The sequence below is a fragment of the Protopterus annectens genome, chromosome 1.part1, assembly GCF_019279795.1.
Source record: "Protopterus annectens isolate FY-2018-M chromosome 1.part1, PAN1.0, whole genome shotgun sequence".
NCBI classification, from domain to species: Eukaryota; Metazoa; Chordata; order Ceratodontiformes; family Protopteridae; genus Protopterus; species Protopterus annectens.
The window spans coordinates 1,567,014,635-1,567,029,158 of NC_056726.1; the positions used below are offsets into that span (position 1 = coordinate 1,567,014,635).

General features: G+C 38.7%; 1 protein-coding gene across 3 annotated transcripts in view; it reads left to right on the plus strand.

Annotated features, from left to right (window-relative positions):
- The window catches only part of LOC122811408 (myomesin-3-like), a 482,129-nt gene that overhangs the window by 427,577 nt on the left and 40,028 nt on the right, over positions 1 to 14,524 (plus strand). For all 3 annotated transcript variants that reach the window (XM_044083257.1, XM_044083248.1, XM_044083240.1), the window contains one exon: positions 7,186 to 7,369. In XM_044083257.1, coding sequence (XP_043939192.1) covers positions 7,186 to 7,369 — 184 coding nt within the window. The remainder of the gene's footprint in view (positions 1 to 7,185; positions 7,370 to 14,524) is intronic.

The window sequence follows — 14,524 nt, forward strand, 5'->3', positions numbered from 1 at the left end:
TTTTTCTTGCTTGTATATATATATATATATATATATATATATATATATATATATATCATTCAAATGATGCACTAAGGACTATTAGGAGAAATATACTTATTTTATTTGGTTTAAGCTTGTCCTTTCTCTCACTATTTGTGCACACAGAATATGACATTATATTGACCATCCCTTCTGGCTTTGTTGCCCATTAGAATAGCAGCATTTAAAATTGTTGAATATCTTCATACTCTCTGGGTAGATTGCCAATACTTTATTGATTGACATTCTTTAGTTTACATTCTTTGTTATGTTTTAAACACCCAGTAATCAGCTTCTTCTTCATCTACAAAGCAGTGCTAAAATCAGATTTTTTTGTCATGTTAATAATCAGCTGCAGGCACAAGCTTTGTCTGTCACTGGTATCAGGTTTCCTGAAATTCCTGTCTCAGATAATCTCTGGCACTATGCAGTAAGGGGATTATGAGCTGTCAAAGACTCAACAAGATTATGCTGACAGGGACCGTGGAAGGGACAGTAGACATATGTCAATGACATTGTACCAAAGTGCTACAAATCTTCTAAACAAAATAGGTTTATTATTCTAGAGAGAGGAAATGAAGGAAAAGTCACAGACACGTGGGCCATAAAATGTGATTACCAACATGATCTAAGAGCAAGGAAAACAAATTCCTGGAGAATCATAGGATTTATCCAAAATCCAATGCACTGAATACTGAGGACACTGAATAGAACAGAAATTCCAAAGAATGCTGGAACCACTAAGTCATGCATTAATTATATGCGGCAGCACTGGGGTTCATTTTTTTAGATGAGAAATACAAATACACCCTGGAAGAGCTATTAGGATATTTAAATTCAACTGGTATTTTAACACCTCTGCAGAACATGTATGCTACTATTGTTTATTTGATGCAGATCATATAGGATGCTATTACTGTTTATTTGATGCAGATCACAAAGGTATTCCTGCTCAATTTTAGGAGCCTTAACAAAATACTGCACTCCCTACAGGTACTACTTACCCTGGAAGGTATCGATGTATTCAGCGTCACAGAGACATGGCTCAAGAGCATTGAGAGAATCCCATCAGTGCAGTGTTTCAACGCCTACCGCACATTCAGGCCCACCAAGCTAGACAAAGGTACTAAAGGCAGCACTGTTTCTATATTCATAAAACAAAATCTCATCTCCAGTCTCATTAAACAGGATAATGACCTGGAACTCCTCCACATTCAACTTACCACTAACAAAACCCCTTATCACATCATAGCTAACTATAGGACTCCTTTGCCCTCCTTGGCCCATACCTCCTATTTGACCAGTATGGAGTACTTATACATTAGGCCAAATACCATTCTGGAAGGGGACTTCAGCTACCCCTTCATCAAATGGGAGACATATACATCCCCTCACATGTATGCCGAGAGATTTTTTGGACTTCATAAATACAAACACTCTTGACCAGTTAGTCTGCACCTTGACTAAGGGAGATAAAATCCTGGACTTTGTCCTCACCAATATGGGGCAGTTGTGTTCCCCACCAGTTGCACTTTACTCCTAGTCAAACCAAATCATAAATCAATTACAGTCACCATAAGACTGAAGCTGGAAGCATCTTGAAATATCTCAGTATTCAGAGATTATATGAAGCCTCATCTACTAAAATTGATTTATGGGTTCTCCTCCAGTCCGATAACCCCACTGAATATGTAGAATCTTTTATAGCTGCATAGATGCATCTGTCCCCTTCAGAAGTGAATGCGATGTCATATTTAAAAATAGATTCCTTGTAGAAAAAACAAATATAAACAGGGTCTACAATAAAAGAAAACAACTCATTGCATGCAATAATAAATCTATCTCTGCAGATGTCAGAAATGATCTCAATAAACTTATCAAGAAACTCCAGCCCCTAATTAAAGCTACCAAAGTTAAATAAGAGGTAAAAAGAGCCAGCCAAATAAAATACCATAAAGTCTTCTTTAACTGTATTAGAAACATCTGAAATAATGCCCATTACTGCACAGATGTTAATACAAAGTGATGTCACATACTCAGACCTTGAGGGCATAGCCAATTTACTAGCAGATAAATTTAACTTTATCTTCACCATCCTGTCTCCCCCTACATTCCCAGATCACATGCCAACATCTACATTCCCTCAAATCTCCCAGCAACAAGTCCTCAAAGCACTTTTCAAGACCAGGAACAAAGCTTTTAGTGGACGAGATAACATATCAGACTGCATTCTGGTCAGAGTGAAACAGGAGTTGTCAAACCCCCTACAAAAGCTATTCTACATCAGCTTATAAACAGGCTTTGTGCTGGACAAACAGAGGATAGCAGCAGAAATCATGCCCCCCCACAAAGGTGGACCATCAACAGACCTGGGCAATTACAGAACTGTAAGTCTGACCAGCCTCAAGTATAAGACTATGGAGAAGATCATCATAGACTTAATAAATAAGTAAAAATCAAAGTCAGAAGTAAATTTATTGTCATTTAGATCTACACACGTGTACATTAAGTGACATTCCATGCAATCAGCTCATCATGGGACAGACAAAGAAGAAATCACATGCATAGAAAGACATAATTTAAAAAACAACATATAATAATACTACCACCGTCTTATAAATCAATTCTACATTTAAAAATATAGCTGCAAATATTCCTAGAAACACACAATTGTTAAATACTAGAAATACACATCTATATCAGTACATTGATGACTTAGAAACTTTTGTCATCCCGCCATCAGGTATTGTTCATAAACTCTCCCAGCTAAATGTTAATCCCTGTGTAACTCATTAGTTAGCAAATCTGCTCACAAAAATAATCAGAAAATTAGGATAGGAGACTCTACCTCCTCATGATGTAGCCTATAACTATCACACTGACAGCACAACCCTAAGAACTGATACAGTAGATAAGGACCTGGAACATATACAGAAAACAAACTGTCCTTTGAGTACCATGTATCACCTATTGTAAAAAGTGTTTTTTATTGTGCAGTTTACTAGTAAGGGTACAGTGTGTAGGTCCAGGCTTGCGATCATTCCACTGTATTTGGCCCCTATTAGGCTGATCAATAAATATATAATACCCTTTTTGGTATGTACCTGCCAAACACTTAAGAGAGCTGCATAACCACAATGCTTTCTCAGCAAGAAAATCAAGGACTTAAATCATAAAGCTACACTGACTGTCTCAAAACCTTGTCCCTCTTCTCAGTATCACACAGGCTACTCAGGGGTGATCTCTGCTTCATACAGAGATCCTCAAGAGACCTTATCATCTCAGGTATACTGTACATCTGCAAGTCCAGTGGTGGAATAGACACCTGCTTAAGAGAGCTTAATCTCTTCTACAACATAAAAAGAACATGTTGGTGGGATAGATATGTATCACAGAGAATACCGCTTCTTTGGAACTGCCTTTGTCTTCACATAACGCAAAGTACTTCCCTTATTCTGTTCAAACATAATTGCAGATTCACAGGTAAGCACTAGCCTAGCTGTCCTTGTGGGCCATTTAAAGCCTAACGAATTTCACTTCCAAAAGTTAGAATTAAACTCTATATCTTGTGACTGTGAGGTGAGCATCTTAACCATTATACCACCCTTCAAATCTGGCCAAATTGATGGGAAACCAGAACTGTCATTTACTGACAGGGATAACATATAAATGTTCAGCCCAGCTATGGGTTAGTTATACTTTAATTACAAGGGTTAAAATATTCATGAGAATGCAAGGCTTGGCTTCTAAAGATCCTCATGGATCAAAACCCTAATAAGTACCTATGAACTTCTAAACCTATATATGCAGGTATGAGAGCAATTGATCATTTCACAATTATGTGAAATACAGTACAGAACCTGTAACAGTTTAACTGTTTATGGCCCATATTCAGAGTACAACCAGGCTATTGCCATGGAGTAGAGTAGAAAGCCTTGGTCGTGACCCTAATGAAATGAGTTTTTAAAGGCTTGGGTGCTGGAAGAGAATGTAGCCAGTGCCATCTCATTCACAGGTTCATAGGAGATTACTAGTCTAATGGCTAAAGCGCCTTTACAAACCTAGCAAATATAATCTGATGTTACCCCATATATGGTTCCTAGGGGTAAGAAGATGTCTTTTTTGTCCTGTCCTGAGGTGAGGGATGATAGCTCAATTCACCACAAGACAGATGCCTAGCAGAGGCTGTGTGTGGCTTCAAACTGCAGGAAATTAAAAGACATCCCCACTGATCAGTGTTTGCACTGTAAATGACAAATAAGTGCATCCACAGAAGCAGACATATCACACGGGGTGCAGTGAGATTCCAACAGATCCATGTTTAATGTGGATAGATCATGTTAATATGGAATCCTTTGCCATCTTCTCAGAAGAAAGGCCCAGAAAGAAAACAAAATCAAAATGTAGGCAAGACATATATATAGTATAATCTATGGTATAGAAATTAGTTTTGAGAAGACAACTTTTGATAAACTCGGAGACCTTAAGTTGCTCATCATCAATCGCATAAATGAAATGAAAGACAGAAATGTGCCAGCAAAAAAGTAAATATGCCCATGGTGACATATGAGTGTTACATTATAACTGTCCAATTAAAGGGTTCCAGTATAACAATATTTTACATGGAGCCAAGGCCAGCTATTTCAACAGTCTGGCAGCAGCTTGGTGCAAAAAAATCTGACATTTCTGGCTACTTGCCCACATTGCAGCAAACTAGACTGAACTGAAGTAAATAAGTAAAAAATAGGCAACATGTGCATTGCCTCTGAGGTATACAGCTGTATTTTATAAGGTTTAGTTGCATTTTAAAAGCTTGCTTGATGCAGTCTAGATTTACATCCTGTGATAATGAGTTTGGGGTTTGCAAGCACGTTACAATGTGCTTGTTTTATGTGTCTTTCCTTGGAATTCAGAAACACATTACACACTGCAGCATCCTGTTTGTAGCAGAGTGGCTCAGTGTACTATGCCAGACTGATTCAGAGACTGTTGTAACTCTATAGCAAAGCTCTACTCTGGGCCATTATACTGGTCTCACTGGCAGAAGCCACATGCCAATATGGCAGCCAAGTAGTGTCGCTAATACTAGTTAACCGTTTGCTCTTCCCCAGAACTTTTTGCTGGCATCAGAATCACATCATACAGTGATGCAAGCATGAGCTGTACAACAGTATTTGGAGACCAAAGTAAAAAAGGTGTATGCCGTCGTATTCAATCCAATAGCAGGAGCAGAGATGCAGACCTTAGCTCCATGACAGGTAAGTACCGGAAGGTTGGTTGTGTGATGTGTGTGTGTGTGTGTGTGTGTGTGTGTGTGTGTGTGTGTGTGTGTGTGTGTGTGTGTGTGTGTGTGTGTGTATGTGTGTGTGTTTGTGCATGTATGTATGTAGGAGCATGGCCGCAGCTGTATGGATATCTGTGTTTGTAACTGTCTGAGAGTGTGTGTGTGTGTGTCCATATATATAAATGTCGGTGTGTTTGGAGATCACTTTACAACTGCTTTAGCTGAGTTGGGGTGGCGGACACTAGAGTAGTTACCTGTAATGGCTCAATGTCTCATTTAGAGACATGAAAATGACCACTAATATGCTGTTTCTCAATGTAGCTTTATTATGTCTCTAAACTGTGTCATACCACTGACATACTATTGGGCACTGTGGTACTGTCCATGTAACTTTTGCAGCGATATCCTTCTGAATCCAACCTTTGGGCATATTTTGGTATAAATCAACTGTATATCTAAAATACTAATATATTCTGCTACTGTACTGTATATTTAAAACAAAGTTATATACTGTAAATCTACAGGGACTTGCTTTTTGGGGGGTTACTAGCAATTATTTTATAAAGAAAAAAATAATCATTTTGAGTTAAACGTAGACTACAACTGTTAGGTGGGAAAAAAAAAAGAGTATGATTATCTGCAAACTAAAATACATCATGCCACTGAGTATCTTTTAGGGTATTATCATTTTAATGTATGCCACAGAAAATGTAATTAAACAGTATAGTGGAGCATGGCAAAGTGTTTCACTAGCAATCCAAAATGGAGACAACACAAAGCAAACAGGAAATTGATACTGATAGGTGCATGGGATCTAGCCTGTCTGTTGCTGTAGTAGTTTCTTAGAGTCAGCTCTGCATCTCTTAATATTCTCATCTACAAATTTTAACACTTTTCTAACTGAACACTTACTTGCATGATACTTTAGTATTGCACAGGTACTTGGTCAAGACATTGCATTGATCCTTGCACAGAAAGAGACATTTGAGTATTACACTGTGAACATTAGATATTGCACCATGGACCTTAGATTATTGCATTAATTTACGAATTTGCAACATGTATTGCACTGAAAGAAGAGATATTTTCCTGCATGGGAATGGGTATCATTCTGTAAAATCTGTAAAAGAGATCATATCACCAAACCTTGTGTTATTATTAACCCCATGAGTGACATTATTTATAACATCATATATTATCTTGTGCATTTTTGCTCACTTACTACATTTCCAATAAAAGTCCAGATTCATGAACGCCTACACTAAGTGTACACGATCTGTATTCAAGAACTTCCATACCATATTTTTCTGCTTTTAGGTCACTTAGAAAGATTACACTAAGTGCACATGTAGTCAAAACTTTGTGGTAAACTTTATGAATTCCCCCTTAATATTTAAGGTTGCAAGAAAATCAGTAGGAAAACTAAAATTAGGAGGAATAAGGTGTTGTCTATTCACTCAAAATGGTGTATACACTTGTTTAGTCATTAATGAATCCGGCCCAGGTTTTTATTTAAAAATGGATTCATGATCACAAATTTCTGAACTCTGTCATGAATCTGGCAACTACAGTCAAGTATAAGTAAAGTATTAGCATTCACAGATATCATTACAAACAAGCATATACAACAGCTGCTAAATCACGAAGGTCTTTTGTGATTTCTGGCAATTGATTTAAAATGCAATTACAAATATAAAGAAGTAAATTGTAAATCGATGTTAAATGTTAAATGTTAAATGTAAAATGTGAATCAATGTTAAATGTAAATACATAATAACTACGTGAATTTAAACTGTGATGGCAAAGTTTTGTCATGTATTTTGTTTGCATTGCTTTCATGCACGGCTGGTGTCTGATCAGTCTTATTTATTTATTTTCAGTCTTTACATGGAAGTAAGAGCTGGCAACTAGCCAACATGGACATTCCAGTGCATTCCCCAAGATTTGTAGTTTCTGACCTCGCTGAAGGGAAGCAGTACTCTTTTAGGGTACGTGCTGAGAATAAACATGGAATTAGTGAACCTTCACTGCCCAGTGAACCCATCTCCCTGGGAAAAATATCAGGTAACACTAAACATACTGAATAATAAATAAAAATATCCATACATATCACTGTGATGTACAATTCACCCAAATAATAATCCTGTAAACTGAGATATTATTTTTTTTATACTAAGTCTGTCAGAAGGTAAATTAGAATTCTAATCTTGCTTCTAGGTGACTTATGCCTTTGTTCACCCATATATCTTGAATTCACATTAGAAATTCTGCTCATATGTTCATATGTTCATAGGTGTTTGCTAGGCTAACCATCGCAAGGGCCTTTTTAAGCCTAGCCATGATTCCCAAATCTCTGACAAGTTCTGGTAGCCTTGATAAGTCTAAGCAGGGGCTTGGGAGGTGAAATATTTACAGGCAGGGTACTGGGAGATGAACCATTTACACTACCTATGTCCATTACAGAAATAAGTGCCAAACCAGGGATGAATTTCCTGCTCCCCATCCAATTGTCTATGTTACACTTGAATTGGGTTAGGGAGGAACTCTGCTTCATGTAGATGGGAAGCTTATTCCAGAGAAGGGGTAGTCTCTGGGATACATACCTCTCTCTCTCTCCAGCAGGTCCTATTTATATCACAGAGACGGTTTAAGTCTTTAGAATGGGTAATTCTGGTGCTGTTTGTTTTGCAAATATGCAGAAGGTCCATCAGAGTGGGATCTGACAATGCCTTGTATGCCGGGCATAGCTCTCCTCTCAACAGCCTGTAGGAGACAGAATACAGGGATAGGGCCTTGGGGTGGTCTGCATAAGACATGCAACTTATGCCCTCTATTCTTTTAGTGAGGAACCTCTGTGGATGTTCCAGTTGTTGGATATGCCTGGATAGATACATACCAAAGGGGGCATCATATGTAGTGACAGGTCTGATGAATGCCGAATACAGTGGAATAATGACTTCCTTGGACCTAAATGCCATACCTTTGTTTATACATTGCACAGCTTAGAATGATTTCTTCACCACTGTAGACAAGTGATAGGTCACAGGCTAGATTGTTGTCTATGTGTGTCCCCAAGTCCATGAAAACTGGGTCAACTCTTAGGGGAGTGTTGTCAATATGATAGTTACCTGGGGAGGATGACTTCCTGAAGGATACTATTATGGGCTTCTTGCCATTTAGTTTTAGTCCATGGCTTTAACACTAGCTGTTTGTCTCTGACAGCCTTTCCTGGAGAACATTTGTGTTGTGGGGGGTCCAATTTGCAGTCAAGAGGGACATGAGCCTCACCCCAGGAGTGAATTTGTTGTCACCCATCTATTGATCTAGGTTGCAGTTGAAGATGGTCAGGGAGGGGCTGTGTTTCACGTGAACTGGAAGCTGGTCCCAGAGAAGTAGCATTCTCTGGGAGATGTATCTCTCCAACATGACCTGTTCATGTCAGAGCTTAGGTTAAGATCCCTGGAGCGAGTGACCCTCCAGCAGTTTGCTTTACGAATGTGTAGCATTTCCATTAGGGCCGGGTGAGAGACTGCCCTGTAAGCCAAGCACAGGTCGCCCCTTAGCAACCTGTAGGAGACAGAATACAGTGACAGGGCTTTCAGTCTTGCTGCATAAGACTTGTTATGTGTACCCTGTAATTTCTTAATGAGAAGCCTCTGTGGTCTTTGTAATTGTTACAGGTGTCTGGTGATGTACATGCAGAAGGACCATTGTACTCAATTATTGCTCTGATGAGGGACGAGATAATTGAATTATGACATCCTTAGATCTAGATGCAATGTCTTTACTTTATAAGATGTGCCACATAGAAGGATTTCCCTACTACTATGGCTATGTGATGGTCAAAGTTCAGATTGCTATCAACCTGAGTACCCAGTTCATGTACTACTGGGCCTACACTTAGGGGGGTGCTGTTTATAATGTAACTAACAGGGCTGTCATCTTTTCCAAAGGGAATAATAATGCATCTTTTTGAATTTACCTTTAATCCGTGGCTTTGGCACCAATCATTTGTCTGTGTTAACCCTGTCTGCAGTATGTTAACATCATTGGGGGACTAAGTGATTGCTCCCATTGCAATCTTCAACAAACTTAGTCAGCCACAGATTATCCAAGTTTGCCTGGACTTCTGAGAAATAAATTCCAAACAGCAAGGGGGGCAGCACAGAACCCTGTGGTACACAAATGGCGGCTGGTCTTTGTGAAGTCACCCACTTTAATAGTCTGTGCCCTGTCTGGCACCCATCACCCACCTGGTAATGTACACATTTATTCCCAATTGGGAGAGCTTCTCTATAATACGCAAGTGGGAGATTGTGTCAAATCCCTTGGCTACGTCAAGATAGGTGGTATGCACAGTCTTTATTTGCAATTTCAGTATACAGTCCTTCTGCCATTAGTGTATCACATCCAGCAACAGGATGTGTGATTCTTTCCAATTCTGTTTTATAAAACTTGCATTTATAAACCAACATGTATGTAATCCACTGTCCTAGGTCACCAATATTAACCTTTCATCTTCTTGTTTAAATTCACCTCTCCTTAACCATTCCTGCATTAGATCCCGATCAACATGAGGTTGTTCCAGGAGTTTTCTGTACTTGCAACTATATTTATGCATTTTCTACATTTCTTACCTTCTCATCTGATCTTTCACCTTATATTCTTTCTTTTGTTTTTTGGCACATTCAGTTGCTGTCTGATTTTTATCTACTTCTGGTTTGATTTCCATTCCTGCTTTACGTTAATATGCTTCTGCTAAGCTAAGCATGGAAGTTATCTTAGACTTGTTCTCATGTTTTTAAACTTTCTCTATGTTTGGATCCTGTGAGGTCAGCAGATATGTATGCCATCCAATGATTATACATGTAATCAGTTTCAAAGAAGCCCATACCCCCCATGAGAATGGGGAATATATAATCTTGGTATACATTGATTTTTATAAATCATATGATAAGCATGAAGAATTGTTTTTGTTTTCCTGTCTACCTTATCCAATAGATTTTTGGGCTAGTCAATCACCCCAAAACTGTAAGTTAGAATAGGAAGAGCAAATTGGTTTATGGCTTGGACTTTTTTGACATGCAGGCGGTTGGTGTGAAAGAGCATGATGCAGAGGACAGGAAGAAATGGAAACAGATGATCTGCTGTGGCGACCCCTAACGGGACCAGCCGAAAGAAGATGATGATGATGATGATGATGATGACTTTTTTCAAGATGGAAAAAACTGTTTTCAGTATTAATTTTAGTCTAAAATCTTCCTTACTAAGATTTATTCACAGTTGTTCATGTTTTATTGTTGATCCTTCATCAGTTCCAAAAAATGTATATACTCCCTCTTTTTGAAGTTTTTTTACATCATATTCTTGTCCCAGACTGATATTTTCTTGGTGCTGCAGCTTTCCTGCTTTAAAAGTTTCTTTTGCACATTTATCAAGACCAAATTACATTCTTAGATCATCTCAGAAAGTTTTTACCACTTGCAGTTGTGCTTTCAGTTCCTCACCTGATGAGCTATACAGTTTTAAATCACCCACAAAAAGATGAGAAACCTTTACACTTTGTTGTTTTCTGGGAGCCAAATTGTAGCCATGACCTAATCTGTTAAATAGACAGCTTAATGGGTTAAGGGCAAAACAAGAGAGCAACCGTGACAAAGAGTCACCCAGGAATATCCCCCTTTTTGTAAGCACTCTTTTATCCATGAATATGGGATACCGTCAGATGTTTTTTGTAGTATATCCATGCCATACTTAGATTCTTCCCCTTTTCACAGTTCTCCATTGTGACTTATTTAACAACAAATGATTGTTTGTTCCATATGTCTCATTTGTTACCCTTTTGTTCTGTTGACATGATTGAGTTTTCTTTTAAATGACTATAAACTTTGCAGCAATTCCAGTGTATTGTTTATACATCACTGGAAGGCAAGTTTATAACCTAGCATTGTTGGTGTACTCTCCGCGGCTTTAAAACGTCCCACTGACTACACAGATGTCAGCATTCTCTAGGGTAAAAAGAACTTCTAGGGAGTCGAGTTATTTTTTTGTTTTGTTTAGACTACTATCATTGTGCAGTAACACCTTTAGATTTTCTTCGTTACAATTTGCTACGTTAGAAGTACTTTCAGTTTGGCATGGCCTACAAAGGGCACAATAAAAAGACTATGCTTAGCTCATATTCAAAAGCCTAGAGGGAAGAGGTACAGATCATCCTTGGCCAAGCAGCGTGGTCTGTTGACCATCTACTTCACGCTGCTAATATTTTTCTTCTTTCTTATTCTGTGTCTTTTCAGTCATAGGTTCATAGGTTCATAGGTTCATACTAGGCTATCTGCCCAAGGGCATTTATAAGCCTAGCCCAGTTATGTGCTTTGGCTTTCGCCCTTTAGTTTGAATAAAAACTATGCCTATCATTTTGTTTTGCCTCTGTCAAGTGCAGTGACACTGAAGTAATCCTGGGTATAGTCTGCATCATCTCCCCCATTGGTCAAGATTCTCCACGAAGGGCCAGGCCTGAGGTGTGCAGTGCCTTGTTCCGGGATTTCTAGGCACAGCATAGGGAGTGAATCATTACAGAATCTGTCCCTCTATTTATAACTATTTTAAGTCGTGTCAAGGTTTAAGTGACACGCATACACCTAGATTTTATTTGTCTTCCTTTTCTGTTTTTTTTTTCCATTTGAATCTGTGCAGAGTCCTTGTAATTGTCTGCATTTAAAATAATTTTTCGTACTGCTAAAAGTCCTGTTACTAATTTATTAAGCATATTGTTTCATGTATGCAGTGTACACCACTAAACACAAGGATCACTACAGAAGGAAAAATCCAGTTATATGTTTTCTTAGTAAAGTAAATATATGAAGATATAACCATTAGGTGATACTCACCTGAGTGGAATAGGCTACATCTAGCCCTACTACACTGGAAGTCAGCTATTAAAACAGAGAGTGAAGACATAAAAGCATTTTTTATAAGGGATAAGCTCTGCACCCCAATGCAAAAGGTTCTGCATACATCTCTTCCAGTGAAATGCTATGTACTCACAGGTGCCACAGTTTAGGAGAATTAAATTCCTGACTACACCAGCTTCATGGAAACATCCTATCTAACATAAGAGTAAGAGTTACATACTTAAAAAAACAGGTCCATGAACCTCATTTATGCATGTATAACAATATATGTCCTGTATGTATAAACGTATATGTATGTAAGTATTGGTATATGTACATATATAAGTATTGGTATATGTATATGTATATGTATATGTATATGTATGGGTCCCCTTCAGAAGGTCAAACTCTAAAAAGCTCGACTTTCATATGGCCGAGACCATATGATCGAACTTCTAAAAGTTCAAACTGTCTGAATGGAGATCTCCATAGAGCGTGGAACAGGAAGATTTCCCTTTACTGCAATGTAGTGCGATCTCAGAGTTGGTATATTTAAATAGCTGGGGGTGTGGGAGGTGCAGCTCCCCATGTGTGGGTTGCAGGGGGGCTTGCCCCCCTGCTACCTCTGTTTATTTCTTTTTTTTTTTTTTTCACATTTTCGAACTTTGAGAAGCTCAATCATATGGTCTTGGCTATATGAAAGTCAAGCTTTTAAGAGTTCGACCTTCTGAAGGGGACCCATACATATACATATACATATACATATACATATACATATACATATACATATACATATGCATATACTGTATTTCTCATTGCTAGATACTGTTTCATTACTCTAATTTCATGTTTACTGAATTACTTAACTGTAAACTGCTTTTTCAAACTGAGAGTTCTATTTTCTGTTTGTGAGTGTTCTATCTGTGCCTTTCTGTGCATTTTGTTTTTGAGGTTTCTGTGTTCTAGTCAGGTATCATATAACTGATTAGTTTGCAGTTAAAAGCATTCTGTAGTGTCTCCTTGCTCCTTTATCTGTTTAAAATGCTTATTTAGTGGCTACAGCTAGTAGCTGTAATAGTTTCCCAGCCACCCTTCCTATTGTTCTCGTTGTTATACTTGGTGGCTTTGCAGCTGCCCGCCTATACTCTATATTTGATCTGGGACATTCCTCCTAGTCTAGTGTCATTAGTTCATTCTACCTAATAAAGAGAGAACGTTTGAGAAGGCCAACCCACTTAGATGCTTAACCTTGAATTATCTTCTGTTCCAGCTTTCTTCTTTTCCACTTTACTAAAAATAAAAAAAAAATTCTAAGCTTGTTTCCCCCTTTCCTGTAACTAGTCTAGTCCAGATACAAATTTGCTATATCCAGGACTGTTTGTAAGCTCCTGAGCCCCCCAAGCCTGTCTGTGTTGGAGGGAAGCCTGCTAGCTTATCAGTGGGAGTGGTAAGCACTAGGTAACCTAGCTACCACATAAGGAGTGCTTTCTGGCCCAGAAATTGTAGTTACTGGCCGATTGGGCAGTTTTTGCATCTCTCTCAACTTTCTGATTTAAAAGCCTGCATTTGCACTTGTTTCCTCCCTTCCTGCCCTTTCCTGTAACTAGTCTAGTCCAGATAAAGATTTGCTGTATTCAGGACCGTTTGTAAGCTCCTGAGCCCTCCAAGCCTTTCTGTGTTGGAGGGAAGCCTTCTAGCTTATCAGTGGGAGTGGTAAGCACTAGACAGCCTATCTACCACATAAGGAGGGGTTTCTGGCCCAGAAATTGTATTTATTGGCCGTTTGGGCAGTTTTTCCATCTCTCTCAACTTTCTGATTTAAAAGCCCGCATTTGCATGTTTTTCCCCCTTTCCTGTAACTAGTCTAGTCCAGATACAAATTTGCTGTATCCAGGATTGTTTGTAAACTTCTGAACCCCCCCAAACCTTTCTATGTAGGAGGGAAGCTGTCTAGCTTATCAGTGGGAGTGGTAAGCACTAGGTACCCTATCTACCACAAGAGGAGTGGCGTCTGGTCCAGATATTGTGGCTTATTATCCTTTTGGGCAGTTTCTACCATCTCCTTCATCTTCCTGGCTTAAAAGCCTGCGTTTGCACTTGTTTCCCCCTTTCATGTAACTAGTCAATCCAGATACAGACTTGCTGTGTCCAAGACTGTTTGTAAGCTTCTGAGCCCCTCCAAGCCTTTCTGTGTTGGTGGGAAGCCTTCTAGCTTATCAGTGGGAGTGGTAAGCACTAGGTAGCCTATCTACCACAAGAGGAGTGGTTTCTGGCCCAGAAACTGTAGTTTATTGGCCATTTGGACAGTTTTTTCATCTCTCTCAAC